Genomic DNA, 27,109 nt, shown 5'->3' with positions numbered 1-27,109 from the left:
TGGTCCTCTTAACACTTCTCTCTACCTTTCCATCTACGGTCTCCACCTCTTCCAAATAATGTTCTCACAGTTGTTGGTTAAATCATTATTCAGCATTTGCCTTACTGCAAGTATGTATGTATTGTTCTCAGCTGAGTCCCATAGTATATTACTACTATTATTTTCTTATACAACCTTTTCCCCTGAAGTTTGTAATTGTTTAGTTCTCTTCATTTGTTTCGTTTTTCATGTCTGTATCATTAGTATATCCCCAGATAAATAATCTCTGGCTGAGCTATAAAACTTCTTTCAGTATGATCCGATGCATCAGGTACCTCCCTCTTTCTTTCTTTCTTTCTTTCTTTCTTTCTTTCTTTCTTTCTTTCTTTTTTAATTGATAAATCTATTCTATTCTGGGCACTTTTGTCATCTGGCTTGGACATGCTGCTCTCTAGACCTACTATGTAGTGGTCATCCTGGGACTTTTCTTCTGCCTTTATTCTGGAAATTTTTTTTCATGCTTAACCTGTGTTAGACCCTCTCTTTCCAGGAGCCCCACATCATTAGCCTCCTGATAAAGGTCAGTGAGAGATCGTGTTTTGAGAGCTGTATGGCTGTAAATGTCTTATTCTTCCTTGAATTTTAAATTGATAGTTTGTCCCATTCATAAAGGTGGAAATAGTTTATCCTTGAAGTTTTAAGGTATTGCTTAATTGTTCAGATCCTTAGTATTGATGTTGGGAAGTCGGATGCTATTCTTACTACTGATTCTTTGTGCCCCATTTCCCTCTTCCCTTTTTGGGGAGTGTGTATGATTTTTTTTTTTTTTTTTTTAAATCCCTGCTGAGCTGAGCCATACATTGAAGTATTTTGGTTAGGTCTTTTGTTCATTATTTTAGCCATTCTTTTGGATTTTTTTGGTTTGGAAGTGATACTTTTTTTTTGTTCAGAGGTATTTTCTCCAAAATTCTTGTTGGTGACTAAAAAAGAACCTGGCTGCCATTTTTCTAGGATCCAAGTTGAGGGAGAAGACTAGGGGCACATAATCTATCATTCAGTTTGTGGAGTCCCAGTTAAGCCCCCAGTTTTTTAACCTGGTACCTAATAACAGTCCTTAGCCATGCCCGAGTCCATAGTCTATTTGGATAATATCTACAGATTACATTTGCCTTCAGACTTCTGCCTAGGGCCTGGAGGGTTAGTCTTGTGGCTGTAGCAGAACTGGGAGTTTATTTTTGACCCTATGTAAATCTCCCTGTACCCCCCCCGCCCCCACCCCCGCCCAACCTGCCTCTGGTTCCTTTTGTGAATCTTTTAGTTCTGTAGCAAGAATCAGCTTCTAGTTGGCTTCTCTCTGAAGAAGCTTCTGCTTTGCTTTTCTTCTGCACAGTTACTGCTGTTATATTCACTTTTTATCCTCCAAATTGTTCTTAGGGAACTATAGTATACTTTTGGCCTCCTTCTCTTTATTTTCTTTTCCTCTGTGAGTTAATGCCATTTTATTCCTTTGCTTTCATTTCAATGAGGTTTGTGAAGACATTCTTGGGTTTTGTCTACTTTTAACTGGAATACCTTAATTAGGTTTAAGTTGTTACTTGAGTATTATTTTTTTAGATGTTGCCCTTAAGTGTTACAAGGACCTTTTACAAATTGTATTTGTGACTTTCAAACCCCCCCTCCCCGCCCGCCAAGCAAAAACCAGATGTGGTTTTTACATTTTGTGTGTGTGTGTGTGTGTGTGTGTATTTTCAGTATTTTGAAGTTGGGTTCTGGATAGACTAATATTTTGGAATATCCAGTACATATTAGTGCCTTGGCATCAACAGTTTGTAGAATCTTGATAACCTGTTAAAGTCTTCTTCCATCTGCTGTGGTTTTTAAATGTATAGTTTTTCTGAAATGAAACATTATTTATACGTAATATTTTTACTACATAACTAGGATTGGGATAGATCTAAATTTCAGATTAACTGTATTATTTCATATCAATAGTAGCAACTGCATAAATTTCCACAGCTTATTAAAATATTTTAACCAGCTTTCCTCCCAGGGGGAGAAAAACAATAAAACTAAATAAGGGCTCTTGTTCACCCAGCACACATTGTTATTTGAGTTGAACAAATGTCTGTTAGCAAGATTGCTTGAGGCATAGTTAAGAGCAGCATGCTGGACATGTGGACATGTGGAATGAGTCACCCCATCTGGTTACAGTCATGCCTGGGTGGTGGTCGTTAGAACTGAAGCTCCTCGGGACCTGCGTATGACTTAATTACACCGTGAAACATAGTGGGCTCCGCCAGTAGGTGACTTTGGAACTTCTTGAAACCAATTAACTGGCAAACATGCTTTCAAAATATCAATACTGCTGTTATTAAGTGAGTCATTACCTTTTTTTTTTCTTGCACTAACTTGGAGGCTTAAAATGTGTATTTTAGGATCTGGAATGGGTGGTACTTCAATATTGGCACTATAAAAATAATGTGGCGTACTTGCTCAACACTTTCATCCAATAGTTATGACTAATGTCATTACAGTAAAATGTTTTATAAACAATGAATTCACATGACAGCTAGACTGGGCTCAGCAAGAAAGGGAAATGGCACCAGCTTCCACAATCCACCTTGAAAGTAACTAGATAAATCAGTTTTCATCAGATTTCATTCATTTAAATGATCAAACTTGGTAGATGGAGAAGAAGGTAGGTTCACTAATGAGAAAAAATTTAATTAGTGTAAAAGTTGTGGTTACTATGAATAGTAACATGGAATCAGGACTATCATGTTTTATTTCTTAAGTTAGTGTATATCACTGTTAACATTTTTGGTGTACAGTTCTGTGAGTCTTGACATATGTATACATTCAAAATGTGGAGCTGTTCCACCCATCCCTGAAGACCCTTCTTAACCCTCACCTGTTCCTAATGCCTGCCCAGCTGCCTGTAGTTTCCCCAGCACTAGCTTTCCTTTCTGGTCATGTCAGATAAATTGTATCATAAGTACATAACTTTCAGATTGCCTTATTCACTCAGCAGAGTACACAGTACCTTTAAGATTAATCCAAGGTACTTACAGATCCAGTAGTTTGTTTCTCCTTATTGCTGGGTAGTTAGTATTCCATTGCTTGTGAATTTATCTATTTCCCATTTGAAAGATAGTTGGGTTTCCAGTCTTTGATCCATATGAATAGAGCTGCTACAAATATTTATATACAGATTTTGGGGTTCTAAATTTTCATTTCACATAGGTAAATAAGGGTGGGATTGTCAGGTCATTTGGAAAGTATATGTTTAATTTTAATTTTTAAAATGGCAGTTTTTCTTTTGATTTTCCCCATTTAAGAAAAATGTTTATTTATTTTGAGAGAGAGAATGGCAGCACAAGTTGGGGAGAAACCGCTTAAGTGGGCTCCATGCTAAGTGTGGATCCCAAGTGGGCCTCGATTCCACGACTCTAGGATCATATCCTGAGCAAAAATCAAGTGTCAGATGCTCAACCAACTGAGCCACCCAGGGACCCCTGATTTTCCCTTTATATTATTTTGGAAGCTGGAAATTCCATGTACTTTTATGATCATTATTGAAATTTTATTCTCCATACTGACATTCTAGAGTTAATAAGTATTTTAACCTTCCCCCAGTAACACAAGGACTTTAAAAATACAAAGTACCCTCACATAAGGGGTACTGTTGATGAGATGTTAAATTTGTCTCTGTTCCTCCTCATAAATTGGATGTTTTAAAATTAGGTTATTTTTAATTTTTTTTTTAAGGTTTACCTACGTGTTTGCCAGTTTCTTTGCATCTTGGGACCTTCCTGGGGTCATTCTTCTTAGAGTGTATACAATATATATTTCTTTAGTGAGAGTCTTCTGGGGGTCAACTCTTGGTTTTTGTTTATCTGAAAATATTATTATTTTGATCTTATACTTCAGAGGTAGTTTTACTGGGTTCACAACTTATTTTTGCTTACTACTTGAAGAGAACGTTATCTTTGGTTTCCATTGAGAAGTCTACTTTCAGTCAGATTTTATCTTGATCTTTTCTTTCAGACAGCTTTTAAGATTTTCTGGTTTTGAAGTTTAAACAAAATATTTCTAAGTGTGGATTTTATTTATCTTGTTTCTGATGAGCTGTAATTCCTCTATCTGTAGATGCATTCCTTTTATTGGATCTGAAAAATCACAGCCATTATCTCTTCAAATATTCCCTCTTCCTTATTTTTCCGTGTTCTCTTTCAAAAGAGTGTTGATTAGATATGTTAGACCTTCTAACATCCCTTTTTTTTCTTTTTGTCTCTTCTGTCTGCGTACATGTTTGTGCTCTTTCTGGGTGGTCTGTTTCCTGTCTTCCAATTCACCAGTTTTATTTTTTGGCTTATCTAATCTCTCTACCTGCTTTGTTGAGTTTTTAATTTCTACATTTTTAAGTTTTCATTTTCTAAAAGCTCTGACTTAAAGTTCCTTGGTTATTCTGGTAAGTACATATATCTTGTTTACTTTTATGCCATCTTTTATTTATTTTAACGTTTCTTATATACTGTATTAATTTTCTGTTTTGTATTTGATCACTCCAATATCTGAAGTCTTTGGGGGAGGTGGGTATAAATATGTTATTTGTACTGACAAGCTTAGTAGTATGTTTTGTTGTGTGATGATTTTTATTGTAACCTCATAGTTTACTGAGCTTAAAATTTCCAAGTCCTCCTAGCAGAAATTGGAAGTGCATTCCTCCTGAGAGGATTCTGCTGAGAACCTGGGATCCTACAACCTGAAACAGTTTTATTTCTCTTCCAGGGTCTTGAGTTGAACAGGTCCGTCTCGGTTTCCGCTCTCTGATCTGCTCTTAGCTGTCTGTTCTTGATTGGTATTTGCCTCCTGAGCAGCACTACATTTTGTGGAGAACAGGGGTCACTTTTCTGGTTTCAGCTCAATTTTTAACGTTTTTGCCTTTTTCTTCCTTTTGGAAAGGATCCTTAGAGAGTTTCTTTCCTTTCTAGAAGGCACAACAATATGTTAACAGGGATTTTGTTTGTTTGTTTTTGTTTTCTAACATATTTTTGTTTTGTTTTAAAATTTATGGAGTATCTGTCCTATTTTAGCAAAGGAGACTTTTCAGAATATCCAGTGTGCCATACTACTAAAAGTAGAAATTGGATGAGATTAAATATGCAAAATGCCAGTATAGATACTTAATAAATATTAATTTCATTGTGCCCTATTAACTTAACTTACATTTTGCCACCAATCTGTATAAGCATGCTTGACATAATAAAGTTCATATCTTTGTGGGGGTTTTTTTTTTGTGTGTGGATACTTCCTATAGTGTTTTCTAATTTAAATTTAATATCTAGTATACAGATTTTAAACTGGTATATTTATTTTGTTCTTTATCATTTTATAGAAGAAAGTACTCATTTTTATTTTCTGTTCTTCTGAAAATAATGATGTTAAGGGAGAATTTAGCTTTGTTGTTGTATATGGGGTAGAATGTCTTGCAGAAGATTAAACCTGTAGTAATTTATACTCAGTAAAGATCCAAAGAAATTCCAGTAATTTCTTTTGCTTGGTGATTAACATTTGGCATATGTAGAGCAGTGATTCTCAACTGGAGGCGTTTTGTGCCCCGGGGGAGCTTTGGCAACACCTCGAAACCTTTTTCGTCGTCCCTACTGGTTGGAGGATGTGCTGGTATTCAGTGGGTAGAGACTGGAGATTCTGCTGTGTGTCCTGCAATGCACAGAGCAGCCCCGTCACAATAGTTTCCTGGCCCCAAATGTCAATAATGAGAAAGTCGAGAAAACACAGATTTAGAGAAATAAAGTGAAGATAAAGTGTTAATGCTGGTGTATTTGGAAGGAAAAGCTTTCCAGGGTATTTTTTTCCTTTTTTTTTTTTTTTTAAAGAAAAACTGAAAGAAAGCCTTAGAAAGGAAAACTGCTCTCTCCTTCCCGTATTTTCTTTCTCTAATTCTTCAGCACTGGCATTCACATCCATATAGCAAGGACTCAAAGTCCAAACTTTTTGACTACTGCTACTAATCAGTTAGACTTTCCATTATTTCTTGCTGTTTTTTCCCCTATTATAGAATAATACATATTCATGTGGAAAATTTGGAGAGAAAAGGAAATTATAAATGGAAAAAAAAATCATCCAAACCTATCATTTATATGCAAGGACTGTTAACATTTGGGGGTATTTGGTTTGTCTGTTTTCTTTGTAGATATTTTTTATGTAGCTCTGAGAATATAAGTTTCATCCTAAAAAATTAAAACATAACCATAAGTATGCTTAATGTTTAGTGTTATTGTCATTTACTTAACCACTTCCCTTTGATATTGAAGTGTTTCTGATGTTTTCTTATTATGAATAATGTTTGATGAACATTTTGTATGTAATTAGTTAGCTATGTTTCAGATTCCTTCTTTAGGATAGATACTAAAGGGTACTAATGGGTCAAAAGGTGTGAATGAGGTTCTTCGTAACAAATTGGTGAATTTATCCTACCATATAGTGTATGAGACCACCTATTTTCATTTTGGACTTCATCACTGTTTTTAAACAAACAATTTCGTTAATTTTTTTTTTAAAGATTTATTCATTTTTTTTTTAGAGAGAAAGAATATAAAAGCAGTTAGAGAAAGCAATATGAACACATGTAAAATTTCCTTGGAGCCACTCAATTTATGTAATTATTATGGCCTTGCAAAATTGTGTCTTCCAGTTGTGCAAATTGACTCCTATTTTAAATGCACTGAGTCAGCTCACTTAAAGAAGTCCTAGAGTAAGTGTTCTTGTTAAGTGGAAAAAAATGTCCTTTCATAGTTTGGTTATGAGTTCATTGTAGTTTTATTTGTTTCATAAGTTCAAAATTTTGTCACTTATTTAAGTAATAAGAATGCCTTTATGTATAAACAGACCCTGTGATACCATAGGGTCTTGAGATCTGTGAGTGAATTAGCTATACACTGTATGTACTGGTTTCATGAGATTATGTCTGTATAATAGAACTAAAAATGAGTTTTAGAAGAAAAGAATCAGGGGTTTCCTCATTTAATGATTACAGAAATATAGGAGTATAATTCTTTGCTTGAAATTTTCTTATCTAAAACATGCCCCCTTGTAAACAGTGTTTGACACTTCCTCATTAGGAAATTATTCCTTTGCCTTTTCCTTCTTTAAAAAGGATACTGTAAGGGAGGTGGAAACGTAAAGGGTTGACTGGCACAAGGAAGGAGTTATTAGGGAGTAAGGATGGACCAAGTTGCCAAGTGATAGGGAAGGAGTTATAGAACTTAAGAGAGTAAGAAGTTAATTTGTTCCTAAGTTATTTTGGAACAAGGTGGGATATACATACACATTATAAATTAATAAGCTTCCCTAAAAACGGTGAATCTGGTCTTGTTCTCATCATACAAATGAATTGGAAAACAGAGGGTATTGCTTTAAATGAATAATCACTTTCCTACATTTTCACTTTTGGAAATTTAGGAGATATTTGTAAAGCCTTAATTTGTGATTGCAATTTACTTGAAAGTAATTCATGCTGTAGTTGTTTTCTTATTAAGTTTGAAAGTTTTATGGGGATGAAATTGCTATGTTCAATTTCTCCTACTGTACAGTCCTTATTTTTGCATCTTAGAAACTTAACCAAGAGCTAGAAGTAAACGAATTAGTTTAAAATTCTAACAAAACAAAAACAGCAACAAAACCCAACTTAATGTTTCCCCAGCTTCAAAATATGAAACAGATAAAGGGCTCTGTCATAATTCAAAGCATGATTTGAAAGATGTTCCATCTATCTCTGACTGTTCGTCAGCAAGTGAGAAGGAGCAGGATGTGAAAATTGTGGAGCTTCGTTTAATTCTGAATTTTCCTTATTGTTTTGGCTTATAATAATTGTGAATTTATAGAATTATTGTATAATATTTAATTATTCAAAATGTTTCCAGGTTATTTTGGAAGACTTTTGGTTCATTTATTATTTTACATCTTTATTCATTCAGCATGGATGACTGCAAGATAATTGTGACAAATTATGTAAAAATATTAATAATCTGCTCTAGAACCTAGATTCCAAATGAGGCCTTTACCAGAGGACATGACTCAAATGTAATTTTATGAAACTTTGCATAGATTACTTGTTACTTTGCGTAGATTATTTAACCCTTATTTTTGTGGATTGAGTAGGTCACTGTGTGATAGTTGTGGCAAAATGTAAATAGTTTTTATTCTTCTTTGAGTGCATTTCTATTCAGTTTTTTATGTGCATCGTAAACATCGAGAAACTTAGAGTTAAAGTCCTTTGAAGGCCATCCATACAGAAGAGACTTTTAAGTTCTAAAAGAACTTAACAGGCGTTTAATCATGTGTCCAGGTATTTCTTGAATCCCTTTATGTCTCTTCAGTTTCTTCTCGAGCACTTACTGCCTTCTAAGGTGATTGAAAATATCCTTTTATTTATAAATTTTTATTTGAATTGATGGAGAGGTGGGACTTCATTCTTACAGGTTAATCATTTACAGTTTTCTTGAGTAAGTTTTCAATTTTCAAATCAGCCTCAAGCTTAAAGGTAGTAGCTGTTTGATTAGAATATTTGTAGAGCTCCAGACCTCTAACAGACCATTGTCATTTTCTTAGGAAGTATGAAAACATTTAAATGATTAATTACGTTTTGAATTCTTTACCATAGAGCTCTTACATAGTCTTCTCCTTCCATTAGAAACACACTAAAGCAACATTTGTGCCCAAGAAGCTCATGTGTTACAGGTATTATGTATTCCTAACTAGGTAGTTACCTGAATTTATCTTTAAATATATTATTTAGTATGAATCTACCTTACCTTGACATATTTATTGTGGGGATTAATAATTTAAAATAATTTTTAAATGCTTTTCAGTTTATGGAGGGAACTGTTCCATGTTTAGACGCACTAATTAAAAATGTTTTACATTGATGAGTCATTTTTAAGATATATAATAGTAAATTTGTAAAATATTTTATCTTTTAGGAGAGGGTTAAATCCACCACACAGGGTGAAATCTATCTCCATGACAACATTCACACAACAGGAAATTGAATTTTTGCAGAAACATGGAAATGAAGTAAGTGTTATTACAATTTTTAACTTTCTTGTTGGCAATCATTTTAATAAGGTTTAATAAGTTGTTTAGAATGTTGAATTTCACTGTTGAGGGGCGCCTGGGTGGTTCAAGTTGGTTAAGTGTCAGACTTCTGCTCAGGTCATGATCTCAGGGTTCATGAGTTTGAGCCCCTGAGCATTGGACTCTGCTGTCAGCACAGACCCTGCTTCAGATCATCTGTCTCCCTCTCTTTCTGACCCTCCCCCGTGCCTGCTCTCTTTCTCTCAAAAATAAAAAAACATTAAAAAAAATAAAGATGGTGGATTTCACTGTTTAAAAAAGTTATTTTTGTGTTCTATATTTCGATACTTAGAATGTACTCATTTAGTAATGTACTTAGAATTAGTACCTATTGCAGAAATACCTTTATCCAGAGGTGAAACATGTATCTACAGTTGATCAGTATTGAATGTAAAAGTCATTTTTGGAGGATGTCTAGTATGGGAGTAACTGTTAGTGTTTACTTTAAAAGACCAGATGGTTAAACTTTTGTTAGGCCATTGTGTAATCAGCTTTTACTTGAGGTCCCCTCCTGAACTTGGTTTTGAGCAGGTGCTGGGTAGGGAGGGGCCTGGCAGTGCTGTGGGACAGTCCAGCATGCAGGGGTACCTAGTAAGAACTTGGAGAGGAGCTTTTTCCTTCTAACTCTGTTTTGATGGGCCTCCAGCAATTTCATTCTGTTTTGTTTGCTTTCTTGTTTTTAGTTCTATTTTTACCCTGTGTTCGTGAAAGTGGTGATCTAGTATTGACCAAACTATAAAATTGACCAAAAAAATTTCATTACTTCATGGAAAGGAAATAATTGCTTTAGTTATACTAACTATTCTGTTTGCATATTTTTGATAAAAGAGAAAGAAAAATGTTGTTTTAATATTTTATTCATTTTAAAAATTTTCGTGTTCACCCTTGGAAGATATATGTAAGCATATTGTACTCTGCCTCTCTTTCTTCCTTATGCAGGCAATATCTTAAACTTGCTTGCCTACTTGTTGTGCACATGTGTTTTTGGCTCTAAAACAGTGAAGAGGTATAAATTCAAGATTGTGAAATATTTTTAAATACATGATTCAGAGAAGTGAGCACACTTTGAAGTCTCCAAATTTTGCTTATAAAAAATTATTTTGCACAGTCAAGTTTCAGACTGACATGGGAAACTCTAAAGCTAGGGGAAAGGACAGAAGGTTTGTAATGATAGTAAATATAGAATAATACATTTACTGACTAAAATACAATTTGAATTGTTTATATAAAGTTTGGGATTAAACTAGCAGTGCAAACTTTTAATTATACTTTTAGAATGTTGGCCTAGTATGCAAAATTTTAGATATCAGAATAGGGAGTCAGAAATAAAAGAGTATTTTTGTTCTTAGATTAAAAATCTAATGATCATAGATAAAGTCAGAGTAATAGAACTAAAAAGGTGACAGTTTATGGAGAAGTAAAAACAAACTGCACCTGTCAGTAGGTAGCCAAGGTTAGGTGAAGACCAGTCTCAAAATGGAAGGAACTTTTAATTGTGGTAAGAACACTTAACATAAGATCTCGTCTCTTAAAAAAATTTTAGGTGTCAACACAGTGTTCTTATCTGTAGGCATAGTGTTGTACATTCGATCTCTGGAACTTACTCATCTTGTATAAATGAACTTCATATCCACTGAACAACAGCCCCCCATTTCCCTTCCCAGCCCCGGTCACCTGCCATTCTGCTTTGTGCTTCAATGAGTTTGACTCTTTTAGATGCCTCATGTGAGTGGAAGCATACAGTATAGGTTCTTCCATGACCGGCTTATTTTACTTAGTGTAGTATCCTCAAGGTTCATCCATGTTGAATATAGCAGTTTTTAAGGTGGATATCAAAATAAATTTAGAATATATGCAAGGAAATAATTTTAGGCAACTCATAACGAAAAGTAGAAACAAAATATAAACAGTAGAGATGAATGGTTTCATGGATTTTAAATCCTAAAAAGAGCCATGGAAATTGATAGGCCACTTAAAGCACCGGCCAGGGCTGTCACTGTGCGATGTGCTGTGGGTGCAGTTCCGGGTGTGGCTCCATGGCTTATCGAACACAGAGCTCACAGGCTAATTAGGAGGCATGTATGTAACAGTCAATAGCAGGTGTTAGTTACTCCGTGCTAAGAGTAAGAAGTTTCAGAAGTAATCTGGAAGGAGGGATTCAACCTGTGGGTGAAAAGGAGAGGATTGGGAGAATCTCATAGAGGTCAAACATTAGGCCCCGAGCTGGCAGGAAGAGATACTTGTTCGTTTTTAAGTTTATTTCTTTATTGATTTTTAAGTAATCTGAACACTTGATGTGGGGCTTGAACTCATGACCCTAAGATTGGAAGTTGCATGCTCTTCTGACAGAGCAAGCCAGGAGCCCTGTGTCAGGAAAAGATATTGAAGGCTGAGCAAACACAGTGAACAGAGAGAAAGGGAAATTTACTATAGTTCCTACCATTAGAAAATCTACCAACCTTTTAAATACTTGTTAAAGAAGACACATGTACTTTCTTGTGTCCCTAAGAACATCTTAGAACCAAAGTCTTGGGCTAGGTATTTATAATTCTTAACAATATTAACAGTATCTGTGTTCTTAAAAACTTAAGAGATGCTTAGAAGGTGAGGATTGATATTATGAAGTGCAGAATGGTTAGTACAACCAAAACTTTATATTAGACTTCTAAGTGTAGGTGCTTCATTATCAGTTTCTCTTATTTAAACATTTAAATATTAAGTATAACATAGAGGAAGTATGCAAATGTTAATTTTTCATTTTAAAACATGTTGCCATATTCTGTGTGTCACTGGGTTTGAGTGACCTTACTCAGTCACTATATTTTGGATTAAAAAGGCACGGCTATCTTACATCATGTGATGAATGGGTCATACCTGAAGAGGAGCGTTCCCTCAGTTAAAAGAGAGTATATTGACTGGTGGCAGTCCTGGGCTCTCCTCCCTCCTGGGGGTTAGTGTTCTCAGGGGCATGTTTGCTTGTCGTGATCAGGGTGTTGCAGGCTTGAGCAGGTAAGCGCAGTGGTTGCTGAATGCTTCACAGTCTGTTGAACAGAATTAACGTATGTTCCACATGTTTGAATGTTCCTCCAGACATTTATATGTGGGAAAACCTGCTTACAGTCATCTGTGTGTATAACTTAAATCTGTTTTAATGCTTGCATTACAGTTGTGAACAGCTTGCCAAAGAATCATGCTGCCAGGTTCAGAATAAAGAGTAGGAGGGGACTGCCCACTTACGGGGCAAAGGGCATGGATTCAGAGAATCGTTTTCTTCACCATCAGCGCAGTGGCCTAGCACATGTGCATATCTAGGGAAGATTTCACTTTTCATTCAGAACTATATTAAGAATTGTTCAGTGGTTTTCGAAAATCACAGAACTGATGACAGTACTACTTATGGTATTTGAGTCATTAATAAAGTACATCTCTCTTGGTCTGCAAGCAAGCAGTGGTAAGCAGGTACTGTCATTACTGTTTATAAATGTGTATCAAGGACATGCTTAATATTTATAACATTATATCATTAGTTTCTACAGATGTGGTTTACAAAGTACTTGAGTATTATTTTAGTATTCTCAGACTCCTACAATGCCGTGAGTGGAGCAGATGTGTACAGTAGTACCTTATAGAACATAATATGCCAGATGTTAGTAAAATATTTTTCAGCAAAGTATTTTGCATTTATTATTTGCAGAAATACTTTTGCCATTTTCTTCCGACGTAAAATATTTTTTTAAAAAATTTCCATGTACTGTATTTATCTTGTAACACTTTCTTTTCTATCATTATGCTAACTTAAAAAACATCTTCAGTTGATTCCTCTGTATATCCTCTTTTATGATATTGTGGGTAACTTATGGTCCTCTAGTTGAAGAAATTTCACTACTGGGTAAAATCCTGATTATCATAGGTAATGAAAGGAGGGCTGGTGATTAGTGCTTTAGAAATTCAGTAAAAAGAAAATGTATTGGTAATTTTATTTTGAAACATCAGTTTTTCTTTTCTAGTAGCAAATTAACTCTCCTTAATTAATTATGTTTTAGGCCTGAGAGTAAAAGAGTTACTACTGGAGCTCCACAGGCATACAGTCTACATGTGGAAATAAAATCATGTAGTAGACAATATTTAAATATTTTTATGCTTAGATTATGAAAAATAACCCCCCAAAATAAACTACTGCTTTAAAAAAAAAAAAAAAAAAAGAAAACTTTCTAAAACAATTGGCCCATAAAGGTGCTCTTTTCTCTCTGTTCACATTTATGATGGAACATTTTTCATTTTTAAGCAGAGATTAATAATCACCTGCTGTGTACCGAGGACTGTCCCTGGGTGCTAGAGATAGAGTGATAAGCAGAAGTGGACAGGACTTGCCCTCGTATAAAGCTTAGAGTTTTGTGGGGGGAGACAGACAATAAAAATCATTTTGTGTCAATTTCATTTTGGTTTAAGAGTGAGAAAGGGCTTCAGTGGGAGTTGTGGATGCTTTGGGAGTGTGAAGACGAGTATTTTTCAGGAAGTTATACTTATGACTAAATAGACCTTATTTTAATGAGATAAGCTGTTGAGAGCTTTTGGGCAATTAAATTGCATCTTTGGAGAGATTGGGGCCATTTATAACAGGAAACAAACACATACAAAGAATATTTTTGTTTCTAAACAAATTTTAAATTCTAAATTCACTGCCCTGAGAGTTTTGCTGGAATATGCAGTTACCATTTTATGATATGTTGTATGTACACAGTCTATTATGAGGTTAAACAGAACACTACTGGTTATTTCCTAAATCATTCCATCCTGTAAACGAAGTAAGTGATGGTGATTCTCTATAGAGAATAGTGGACTCTGAAAAGTGGAAAGCCAGTATCAGAAAGAGTTTGTGGGACATTATCAGAACAAAGACCATAAACTTTTGAATGAATTGTGAATCAGTGTCTGAAGGTATCATGTGGTTTCAAAGTGTTGTGTTCCTTTCTTTAAAGTTTTGCTAAAAGCTAAGCGATCTTAACCCAAACTATAACTCTCTAGGGAAATAGATAAAATTGGGGCTGGACTTGTTAAATACTTCTTGAAGTACAATGGTCGTGTGCTGAAAGAATAGGATTTGGACTCAGCAGACTGAGAATGTTGGATAGGATGCCTCTGAGAGTCCATTTCTACCAACTGTAAAAGAGTGACAGTAATACCTTTATATAGAAAGGCTAAAATACTTTGAAGTTGGGCAGTCTGTGAAAGTTCCGAGTGTAGTTCTTATTAAATGTAGGTATTCAGATGTTTATTGAATCAGAATGTAAGATAGTAGAAGTTACATAGGAAGGATTATCCATATTTATTTTTACTCCTTGCACAGAATTGTTTTATTAGAGGGATTTTTTTAGTTTTCATAGTATACAAAAGTGTCGTTTACATTAATATTTGGGTTATGTAGGTAAACTCTTGGAACATTTAATTTTTATGCTGATCTTAAATAATAATAGCAAAAATTGGCTGTGGTTTTAATAACAGCATATTAAATGTCATGATTGAGTACAGAGCTAAGTTACAAGTGCGTTACTCCAGGATCTATAATTACCTTGTTACTTTTAGCAGGTTTGGTAAGCTGTTTCTCTAAAGGACCAGTAAATATTATAGGCTCTGTGGGTCACCTCCATACGGTCTTGTTTGAATGGAGCATTTTTAAAATATAATCCTTTAAACAAATGTGGTGCAAGAGGCCAGGGGCCCAGTCTGATCTGCAGATGGTTGGGTGGTTGGAGACTTCTGCTCTGCGTCATTCCAGAGTTTTCGGGTCTCAGTATAAATCCTTTTATGACTTTCCTAGTTAATCTTTTTCTTCCTTCATTTCCAGCAGAAATGTTTAAACTGTTGTGATCTCTGTTTTGTTTTCCATATATGCTATCCATATTTCCGGTTTTCTTGCCATTTTGCTCATGATGGTTTTTTTTTTTTTAATTTTTTAATGTTTTACTTATTTTTGAGAGAGAAATAGAGACAGCATGAGCAGGGGAGGGTCAGAGAGAGAGGGAGGCACAGAAACCAAAGACAGGCTCCAGGCTCCGAGCTGTCAGCACAGAGCCCAACGTGGGGCTCGAACCCACGAACCATGAGATCATGACCTGAGCCAAAGTCAGACTCCCAACCGACTGAGCCAAGGCGCCCCATGATGTTTTATTTATTGTGAATCTTTTTTTAAGGTCTGTCAAATTTTTACTCTCCTATGAAGTCTTCCAGGAGTATTGTAGCTGACAGGGAGTATATAAACCCCCACTCTACTTAAAAAAAAAAAATACATATATATATATATATATGTCTGTATATATACACACACCATGGCATTCACTCTAAGATATTGCGCAATATATATTTTTTAATTCCTTTCATATTTTTTCTATATTGGTTTTACTACCCTCAAAACATTGTAGACATTTCATACTTTTTCATTGCACTTAAAATCATTGAGCGTATACAAGAGTATATATCCAAGGGAGTTTGAGACTTTGGATCCATGTGAATTTCATTCGAATTACTTGTAGTAGTTGTTAAAATTTATTTATTTTTACTTTGTGTGTGTGTGTGTGTGTGTGTGTGTGTGTGTCGGAGAGAGAGAGAGAGAGAGAGAGAGAGAAACTCCTACGCTTTACTCCTCGGAGATTCTGACTATGAATGTATAATGAGACAAAGCTCATTTTTAGCCAGAGCCCCGTTGTGATTCTGAAGGTGAGGACTGCAGACTACCATTTGAGAAACCACTAAAGCAACTAAGGCTCCAGACTGAGACTCAGAATAATTTGTGGTCTGGCTTTAGCACCACTAATAAATGAATCTTGCCACTTTTGGCAAACTACTTTTCCCTGAGTTTCATTTTCCTTTGTAATCTGTGAGAAGTACCTGTCTTGTACCTTTGGTTTGAACATATTGTAACAGGATTTTTTGAATGGTGGCTGAAAACCCAGAGTATTGTAGAGGGAGCTAGGTGCCAGTTTGTAACTAATGCTCTGAGCATATAGTTAACTTTTTCTTCTGCACTGAGATCTTGGGTCACATTATAATTTCCTTCTAGCGTATTTGCCTAAGCCGTTCTAGGTTACTCTCATCTCTCAGCTGTTTTGTTTCTTTCTTGCTATTAGTGTATTATTATTTTGAAGACTTACTTGGATCTAATTGAAAATAGAAATTATCAGTCTTTTTTGTTCCTTTTAAAACTTATTATGGAGATATTCATATATCTACACAAGTAGAATAATATAATTTCCACCCACTCCTGGTCTTGTCTGTTCTTTACAGATATAAAGATAAATAGATATATATCTGTGTAGATATTTTAAGTTTATTTATTTTGAGAGAGATCGAGACAGGGTGAGTGCAGGAGGCACAGAGAAGGAGAAAGAGAGAATCCCAAGCAGGCTCCACACTGTCAGTGCAAAGCCTGGTGCAAGGCTCAAATCCACAAAGCCGTGAGATCATGACCTGAGCCAAAACCAAGAGTCGGGTACTTAACCAACTGAGTCACCCAGGTGCCACCTCCCTTTAGTATTTGAAGCAAATCTGAGACATCTAATTTCATCTGTAAATTCATCAACTAATGTTATCTCTGAAAAACATGGACTTTAAAAAATATATAACTGCAATACCATTTTTGTGTCCATAAAATTTAGATCTAGTTATCTAACCAAGGTTCAAATTTCTTTCATTTCATAAGTTTCATTTTTTTTTTTTCCCTTAAGAGTTTGTTTGAATCAAGATGTAGCTAAGGTCCACATGCTGTGAGTGGTTAATAGGGGTTTTGAAACTGTAGCTGCTGATAAAGGGTCAGAGGCTAGATGATCGCAGTCTGACTAGGCAACTTCTTGGACTGTATCGCTTGGACTGTGGGATAGAGCCAGGTTTGCATCATGAGAGTGGGGACCTCAGACTATTGGGATTGGATACCCTGTAATCTGAGGGCCCTGCCATTTTAGATCTCTGGGAAACCTCACAGCTCAGATGACTTTAGACCTAGCAGTCAGACCTGCTCCACAAGCGCCCTGTGGCACACATCTGAGTTCTAGTCCTTCACCTGTGTGTACTGCTTCAGCCTCACCTGCCATGCAGGCTCCTCACAATTGACATTGGTTCTTAGTACAGAGCAGGAAGTCTGCTTGGCTTCTGGGACAGCATCTGGCATTCATCTTGGCAACAGAGGATGCCATCTGGTTGTGGGGTGCTTTATGAACTGGTAAGAAGAAAGTTGAAACAGGCTCTCAGCCCATAGGTTTTTGGGACTTGGTAATGACATTGAAGACTTTTTGGTTCTGTTTCATGAAATTGAAGTCATCCTGCACAGGCAATATCAGCTTTGGGTAGGAGTAAGTGAAGGCCATGCCCAGCAAGAACTTCTTAGAGATTTAGGTGATATCTTGTCCAGTCTTCTGGAGTCCACCTGGGCTCCCTCAACTCCCAAAGGACAGCCTCATACCAGCCTGTGATTCTGGGATCTTTGCAAGGATGGGGTGGTGGTGAGCAATTACCGTGCGTTGCAGCTTGCTGCCAGTGAGCTCACATGCGTTGTAGGTGAGGGGGTCTCTGGTAGTGTGAGTGCCGCACTGTCTCTCAGAACCCCTTCTCACGGACGCCCATGGCAAGATCCTCTCAAAGCCCCAGCACAACGGCCAGATCTGCCTGTCTTCTGCCCCCTCCACCTCTCGACTTTTTATTATGAAACATTCAAACATACATAAAAGTTGAAAAATTGTGCAGGTAGGGTAAACATTGTGCTGTGTTGCTTTAGCACACATCTGTGTATCCATCCATTGGTCAGTCCCACTTACGTTTCTCACATGTCAGAGTAAGCTGCAAACATTAGTTCATGTCACCCCTTAAATCCTTAGGAGATCATTAATTGGAATTCAGTATTTTTTAAACATTGAGGTATAATTGACATAGTTAAAATGTAAAAATCTTGGGAAGAGTTTTAATAAATGCATCCAATTTGGTAACCCAGAGCCCCGCAAAGATAAAGAATATTGACATTCCTTTTAATGTCTCCCCTCTCCAGAGGCAACCACTGTTTTGATTTTTATTTATGTTTAATAAAGTGTGCTTTTTGTGTAAAACTTCTTTTGAGGGTTATGCATGTGAATATATGTAGTTTGTTACTTTTTTGTTACCCAGTACTGTTTTATCCCATGAATATATCAGAATTCATTTTTCTTTGTAAGATCTGTTGAGGGAGTATTTTCTTTCATTCTGTGGCTTTCTCAGTTATTTTCTTAGTGGTCTCCTTTGACAAGCCAAAATTTGTCTTTCTGATGAATTTTATCAGTTTTATAGTTTCTGCTTTCTCAGCTCTGTCTTAAGAAATCTCTGCCTACTGTCATCATCATAATATATTTTTTTTTAGAAGCTTTGAAAGCTTTAGTTTTTACAGTTATATCTATGACCAGTCTCAGGTTAATTTTAGTATATGGTGTGCTAGAGGTTGAAGTTCCTGTTTTTCTGTGAATATATACAGTTGTTCCAGCTCCATTTGGTAAAAACACGTTCTTCAGTGGATTACCTTGGAGCCTTTGTCAGGTACCAAATGACCATGTACATATGAGGATGTTCCAGGGCTCTTTGTCAGTTTCATTCATTTATTCATTGGCCCTTATGCCTGTACCACACTGTCTTGAAGTCAGTCTTGAGGTCAGGTAGTGCAAGTCCTCTAACTGCCCTTTTCTTTGAAGATTCCTCTACATATTCTGGGTCAGGAGCTGGCAAACTGCTTCCCCCCCCCGCCCCGCACTAGCCAAATTTGACCTGTTGCCTGTTTTTAAAAGTCCCATTTGGTGATGTACTATTGTTTGCCATGGAGACCAAGCCTGGCCTGTCCCCTTACCCTGTTGGCAGCTTCTGGTACCAAGTGTTGGAGTCTGACGTGGGAGTTGATGACTTAGTCATCTGTGGCCAGCTGCTCTAGTTGAGATGACTGGGCTCTTTAGAAGGACAGAAAGAGGAACACTGGGAACTGGGTGTCACTGGGGCCGAGAGTGAAAGTGACCGCTGTGGTTGTTAAGATTATCTGTTTCTTGTTTCAGTTTTGATGAATTGTATTTTTCAGGGAATTTGCCTGTTTCTTCCAGGTTGTCATATTTATTGACATATAGTTAACAAGAGCCCTCTTTTAAATGTGTTTAGGTTCTATAATTTTGTTCTTTGTTACTTCCTTTCTTCTGTTTACTCTGGGTTATTTGCTCTTTGCTTACGATAGAGCCTAAGATCACTGATTTGAGACCTTTCTTTTCTAATCTTTTAAAGCAGTACATTTCTTTCTAACCCCTGCTTTAACTGCTTTGCATAAATTTTGACCTGTTGTATTTTATCATTCAGTTTAAAATGTTTTCTAGTTCCCCTTATGATTTCTTCTTTGATTCATGGATTATATAAAAGTGATTATTTAATTTCCACATATTTGGAGTTTTTCTAGGTCTCTTACTCTATAATCAGTTTTTAATTTACTTCTGTTTTTGTCAGTGAACATTCTCTATATGTTCTCTCAACACTTTATTCTTTGAGACCTGTTTTATAGTCTAGCACATGGTCTGTCTTGGTTAACATACTATGTGCACTTGAGAAGAATGTGTTTCTGAAGTTATTGCGTAAGCGTTCTATAAATGTCAATTATAAGTTGTGATTGGTAGTGCAGTTCAGATCTTGTAGATCTGCTTTACTGATTTTGTGTAGGTAATTTATCAGTTATAGATAGAGCAGTTAACAAATGATTGTGGATTTGTCTCTTTTATTTTGAAACTGTTGTTAGGGGCCAACATTTATTATTACTGTGTCCTCCTGATAAAGGTGACATTCTGTCATTATATAGTCTATGTTTGATAATACTTTTTTCTTCTTTCAAAAGAGTATTATGTCATCTTTATATTGTTGCTCTATGGTGATAGGCCATTTTGAAGCTCTTTATCTTTTCTTTGACATGTGACTATGATGTACCCATGTGTGTTTTTTGAGAGTGTGTGTGTTTATCCTTCTTGGCATTTGCTAAGCTTTGTTAATCAGTGAATTTGTCTTCATCAAAATTATTTTAACATTGAGAAAAATTGACCATTTTTTCTTCAAATACTTTTTTCCTGCCTTATTCTCCTTCAACTCTATGCCTGAGACTTTACCTGCATATATATGCTAAGACATTTTGTAATTGTCCCACAAGTCCCTGAAGCTCTATTAATTTTTTTCTCAGTCTTCCATTCTTTAACTTTCTATTAATTTATGTATTCAAGTTTACTTAACTATTATTTTCGACTCCAATCTCCAGTCATCAGATTGGATGGTTTCTGTTTATCGCCACCTGACACTTGTGTTATCTCCATACTCTAGTTTTTTATGTGGAGTTACTTTGATATTTTCCAGTTCTGGAATTTACATTTGACTCTTTTCTGTAATTGTTCCCTCTGCTGATATTTCATAGTTTTATTTATTGTAAGTTCTTGCACACGGGGATACAGCTGCTTTAAATCGTTATCTGCCAGTTCCACAGTCTTCGTCATATCAGGTCTGTCACCACTGATTGCTTTTCTTTTGATTGTAGGTCACACTTTGCTGTTTCTTTGTATATCTAGTGATTTTGAGTTATATCCAGAATATTGGAAATGGCGCATTGTAGAGCCTCTGGATTATGTTTTGTTTCTTTTGTTTGCTTTTTACTTTAGCAAATTCTGCTTCATATGGAGGATACCAGTTAAAATCTCTACTTCGTTCTTTTAGTCTTGAATTGCTTGGAGTCAGCCCCGCACATACCTAGGGCAAAGGTGAGCCAGAGATCTGGGGAGAGTTTTGTGGTTCCAACTCTCTTGAGTCTCTCCTTACTTGGATTTGCTGCTCACTTTTTAATTTCTGTAGTTGCTGCAAACTCTTCTTTAAGACTTGGGGACTTCTGTGTGAGTTTTACCAACTGATTGTCACTGATCATGTCCTACTTTCTAGTGATGAGCTTTATAAAAACAGCAAATACCTAATTTCCTTTCCAAGATTCTGTTTGCTGTGGTTGTTCCCTAAGTTTCTTCTAGTAGTTTTTATAATGTACGTCGAGTTTATAGTTGTTATCTGCTGGAGAGCTGGGTTTTATTGTGAGCTGTTCTGACATTACTAGAAGCGGTACCTGCTTTGCTTGCCTGTTAAATCTTTGTTTTCTGTAAGTTTCCCTTCTAGTTGTTTACCACTGTTCTCTCTCCTTCTCTTCTTCTGTCCACCTCCCTTGCCCTCCCCCACCCCCCTTCTCCCTTCTCCAGCCCAGTGGTTTGTTCAGTAGTTTCCCACTGTTTGGATTTTGCTGATCGGATCCATGTAATCATAGTTACGAGTAAATTGGTAGTTGGATCTAGTAGCTGCTTAAGATTCATGTTTCGTTTGGAGAAAGGGAGACTCGGTGTTTCCCAGGTTGGATGGTGTGTTCATTCATGGAGAGACATTTTGGTGCATGGTTATGTTAGCGGCTGTTCTTGTAGTTCTCTGTTCCTACATCCAGTAATTTGGGGTAAAGTGATTTCTAACTAAGTGATTTTCCAGGTGCAGTCTGGGGACCTGCTGGGGATCCTTGAGACCTTTTCAGGGATTCTGTAAAATCAGACATTTTTAATAGTGGTTTGAAGACTTGATTTGCTATTTTTACTTTCATTCTCATGAGTATATGGTGGAGTTTTTCAGGAGCTATATAACATAAAAATGCAGAGGCAGGTGAGAAATCAGTTATTTTCTATTTAATCGGGTATTCATGAAATTCGTAAAGATGTAAAACACTTTTTATCACTAATGTTTTTGGTTTTAGAATGTATACCTATTTTAGCTTTGCGCAGTGGCAGTATCGTAGCCAATGAGGTTTATCCGAGATACAATTATTGCTAATGGAATGTATAGCTATTTTAATAAATAAAATTTACAATTTACATTAATGTGCAATACTTTTATCATTATTTTTAAAGTACATTAAAACTACTCATAAATATCAGGTATAATGCACATAAAGCTATATATGATGCTCAGTATTTAACGTTTTTCCAAATGAGTTCCAGAATATCTCCCAACAATGACCAATTAGGGTTTCCCCCCCCCCCCCAAATATTATGAATTTATGTATTTGGCGTGTTTTAGTCTGTTGTAGTTATTCTTATTGGCGGTCAGATTGTCTCCTTTGGACATTGAGATAATCTGTTTTGAATGTTTATTTTTTTTTAATGTTTTATTTATTTTGAGAGAGAGAGAGGAAGAGAAAGAGAGACAGCATGAACAGGGGAGGGTCAGAGAGAGAGGGAGACACAGAATTGGAAGCAGGCTCCAGGCTCTGATCTGTCAGCACAGAGCCCGACGCGGGGCTCGAACCCACAAACCATGAGATCATGACCTGAGCCGAAGTCAGATGTTTAACTGACTGAGCCACCCAGGCGCCCCAGAGATAATCTGTTTTGGAAACCTACCTAAAACTCACCTTTTCAGCAAATCTCATTTTTCCTTACAAGAGCTTTGCCTGAATATTCCTTTTCCTTTTTATTTTCTTTTTGATTAACCCATGTACTCAACAAATGTTCAAAGACCACTAAATGTTTTTTCTTTTCCTCGTGATTAATTTACATAGACTGTGGTATAGATCACGTTTACTTCAGAGGCTTGTTTTGCATTTGAGCCAGTTAGTCTCTCTATTCCTCAGCCAAAGGCTACATTCCCAACCTCAGTCAGCTGCCTGGCAAATGCATGCTTTGAGTCACCAGGACAACCAGACAATAGCGTGTCAGTACAAATCCATTACTGTCGTTCAGCCTTAGGTTGAGTTAAACAGTGAGTAGTGTTCCTGTTAGAGGTGATTTACTGGCATCGATGCTATCCTTCAACCATTGATAATCCACAAACAGTTCTTATTGCATATTGTGACAAGTAAATAAAACCGTACTTAATATTCAGTTCTGAAGGAAATGTGATTAGGTCACCTTTCCCATTCTGCTCTCTCAATACCTTGTTTGTTCTCGTTAATATTCTGGAAAATGTAAAAACTGAAGGGGCACCTGGGTGGCTCAGTTGGGTAAGCATCTGACTTTGGCTCAGGTCATGATCTTGCAGTTCATGGGTTCAAGCCCCACATCGGACTCTGGGCTGACAGCTCAGAGCTTGGAGCCTGCTTTGGATTCTGTGTCTACGTCACTTTCTCACCCTCCCCTAACTCGTGCTCTGTCTCTCTCTCTCTCTCTCTCTCTCTCCCTCTCAAAAATAAATAAACCTTAAAAATTTTTTAAAAATTGAAAACTTACTCTGTAGAGAGAAAGAAACATAAACCTTTGGTTAATCTTTCCTTTTTGGCAGTCTTGCTTATAATATTCATAACTGTCTTTGGGAATGAGAATGCTGTGCTTTACGAAGATTTATGAAGATTTGCGAAGGCTTCACAAATTAAGTGTAGAACAATTGGAAACAAGACACTGGTGGAAGTTTTTTTCTCCTTTTTAGATAATGATTCTAAAATTCATCTAAAAAAACAAAGAAGTAAAATTATCTGGGAAGAATTTGTAAATCAAAGAGTGAATAGGTTTGGCTCCACTTAGACATTAAATATATATCTCTGTGTATCTAGGCAATAATTTGCAATATAAACTTGCAGTAATTACACCAATCTGAAACTAGAATAGGCACAGATCTATAGACTAGATCTTGAGATATACTGTAATCTTTATATATATTAACTGTATAAAGTTACTATAAAGTAAACACATTTCAGCAGTTGAGTTGGAAGGAATTGGTTATTCAGTAAATGGAAAGTCAGAGGGTTAACTGACATAGTAGACCAAAATTAATTTCAGAAGTATTTTAGGGCTAAAATTTTAAAGCACAAAGAAGGCAATAAAAATATAGAAAATATCTCCTAGTATCTCCCTACAAGATATTTAATCAGTCCCAAAGGGAAAAATAGTGATTTTAGTATGAAGAAATCTGGCATATGTCAGTTAACTTCCTCTAGGAATGGGACTGATTGACATCATGTGTCTCCTGATACAGTGCATGGAGAAGGATACATCACTTAGGTTGTATTCCTTGCCAAAATGCATAGCATAAATTTACTCATGAGAAAACCTGAATAAAGGAACATACTACAAAATAATTGGCCTATATTCTTCAAAGATGTCAAGGTCATGAAAGACAAAGATGCTTGTAGGAACTGTTCCAAATTAAAGGCAACAGAACATTTTTGGATTCTCTACCAGGAGAACCTTTTCCTTTTGCTATAAAGGATAGTGTTAAGATAATTGGCTAGTCTGTGGATTAGAGAATATTAAAATGTAAATTTCTTGATTTTGATAATTTTGCTTGTGGTTATATAAAATAATGTCTTTAATTTTAGGGGATTGACATTTAGGAAGAGAAGGTTCTAAACCATTTAAAGTTCAGAAAAATTTTTCTCTATCTGGAGAGTGAATGATAAAGTAAATGTTAACATTAGTGATTTGGGTAAAGGGTTTAGAGGAGTTCTTTTTTTACTATACTTACAACTTTGCTGTAAAACCAGTTAATCATTTTATAACTAAAAAACAGATGAACTAAATTGTAGTGTTTAAGGATGTAAACACTTGAGGGTAGATAATAAAAAAACAAGTGATTACTATAAAAATTAATAGAAAATATAGCTATTTAACATTTAAACATGTAAGGACTTTATATGCTGAAAGCAGTGGAAAATCACAAAGTAAATATTGATAAATTTAACTAGCTAAAACTGGGAAGCTTGTTAAAAGCAGCATACAAAATTAAAAGAACAATTGTTTTGTTACCCATACCGGGTAATTTACTTAAGTCTTATTAGTTTGAGAAAGGAGGGCAGTTGATAATCTCACTCGGAACCAGTGTGACTTCACTAATATGATAAATTTTACATTTATAAAGCTTTTTATAATATGCAAAGCATAGTCATGAATAAATGTGTGTTTAGGGTTGGGGAGTGCTTACCAAGCTCTCATGCTCCTTGCTGAAGGAAGAAAGGGGGAAGACTCCCTCCTGCCTTGGGAAAACCACAACATAAAGAGAAAAAACCACACAGCTTATTGGACCAGGAATGGACAGCTACCCCTGGGGGCCAGTGACTAATCTGATCCTCCCTCTTATAAGAAACTGAATTAAGGTTCACAGAGGCTGGATTCAAATGATGAATCACTTAAACCAAAAAGACAGGATGTACTTGGGCCATGTGCAGTCTTAACAAGTTAAGCAGAAAAAAAGTGTACCTAAGATAAGCAAGAACAGGGACTCAAATAGACATAGTGTGAGAAGCAGAAGTGATCAGCTGTGTGTTGGGGGGATGGGGTGGTGTGCCGAGGGGCTTAGGAAACAGATTCTCAGACTACCTAGGTCCCAACTGGCTTTTTCTTTTTGCAGCCCAGTTTCCCTTAAAGGTTTTGTTTTCTTGGCATTCCTGTCTGGTTCCCGTAAACTTGTTTTATCTGAGCTAGTGTGGCTGGGTTTTCGTTTCTTGCAGCCTCTCTGGAACACAATTTGATATTAGAGGTATTAAGTGAAATCAGGCCTGGGAATGTGCTGTGCACCGTGTACACTGCCCTTTACTTAGTTGCCACCGCAGGTTTCTGAATTACAGCTGCTGCTCCTGCACAAACCACAGATGCTTGCAAGTAGGTTTTACTGCTCTTACCACTGCGTTTAATTTTTCTCTAGTGTTTAAGTATTTGCTGCTTTTATCTTTTCTGTTTCTTTGTACTTGTCAGTTATACAGAAAACCAGTGTCAAGTACCTGTTAATCCTTACCTGAAACCGAACTTGGGTACTTTTTCTCCTTTATTCTCTAGTGAATGGGCCCATAGAATGAACTGGGCCTTAGATAGTCCTCATTCTTGGAAAGTACTTCCTCCAGGGAAAGGCTTCTTTCATGTGAGTTTCATCTCTGTTATTCCCCATGCCACATTATAATACCTGCCTCTAGTGCAGGCTTTTATTTATTATCCTCGTTAAATCGTTGTTATTTTTAGATGCTGGGATGGTATCATAGAAAGTCCATAGTTGCAGTTAAAGTCAGGGGTTGGCAGACCTTTTCTGTAAAGGGTCAGATAGTAAATATTAGGTTTTGTGGACTGTACAGTCTCTGTTGTAACTACCCAGCAAAGCGGCATAGACAGCAGATCAACAAATGGGCGTGACTGTGTTCCAGTGAAACTTCAGCTGCTAACACAGAAGGAAGGCCAGATTTTAGCTTGTGAGGTGTATTTTGCTAACCTCTGATCTATACAGAATGTGAGAATTTGGATCTGTGAATTTATTAACTTCTGCATGATTAAGTTACTATGCTAAATGTTCTAGGTCAGCCTGTATATTTTAGATGAAATGGGGAAAAAAGAGAATTTCTTCAGTACATATATTTCAACACTGCTTTGAAGTTGCTTTCGTCCATACGCTAGGTTATTTTTTTAGTGTCTGCTGTGTGTCAGGCTCTGAGAATACAAATAGTGGTGAATCAGAGAGGAAGTTCCTGCTTTATGAGATTTACATTTAGAAGCTGTGAGATAAAGGGCATGAAAATAATATGTTGTAGTGATGTATATGTGAGGTTTGGTGTGGGAGATGTTACCCCCACTGTGGGATTGGAGTTGAGGAAAGACTTTCTGAGGAGGCCTATGTGGCTGGAAAGAGTAAGGATAGTAGAGGAGTCTGGAGAGGTAATCAAGGGTTGGCTCCCATGGGGCCTAAATAGGATTGATTTGATTTTTTATGTTAAGGAAGGATTTGATTTTTATGTTAAAGAAGCCATTATAAGGTAGTTTATGCTTAAATTAAAAAAAAAAAAACATATGTCTGGTTCACAAAGGCTCTGGTGCCTTAGTGATCTGCACATAAAGCTTGTGTGTGCCCATTTTCAGTGAATCGGTTGCATATGTTCTAATTCTTGGCACCTTTTTTAAAACCAAATTTTAAGATGGAATATACCATACAATCTGAAAAAGAACTGTTTCTCTTGTATAAGGTG

General features: G+C 36.2%; 1 protein-coding gene and 1 pseudogene across 4 annotated transcripts in view; both read left to right on the top strand.

The window, feature by feature from the left end:
• The window catches only part of AGFG1 (ArfGAP with FG repeats 1), a 75,465-nt gene that overhangs the window by 8,129 nt on the left and 40,227 nt on the right, over positions 1-27,109 (top strand). For all 4 annotated transcript variants that reach the window (XM_039257631.1, XM_039257630.1, XM_039257629.1 and 1 more), the window contains exon 2: positions 8,985-9,078. In XM_039257631.1, the coding sequence (XP_039113562.1) occupies positions 8,985-9,078 (94 nt within the window). The remainder of the gene's footprint in view (positions 1-8,984; positions 9,079-27,109) is intronic.
• On the top strand, positions 21,945-22,056 carry LOC120249154 (annotated as a pseudogene).

The sequence above is a fragment of the Hyaena hyaena genome, unplaced genomic scaffold (genome assembly GCF_003009895.1).
Source record: "Hyaena hyaena isolate Hyena2069 unplaced genomic scaffold, ASM300989v1 scaffold_628, whole genome shotgun sequence".
Lineage (NCBI taxonomy): Eukaryota > Metazoa > Chordata > Mammalia > Carnivora > Hyaenidae > Hyaena > Hyaena hyaena.
Note: the sequence above shows the minus strand (reverse complement) of the source record. Positions and strands in the feature narration are given on the sequence as shown.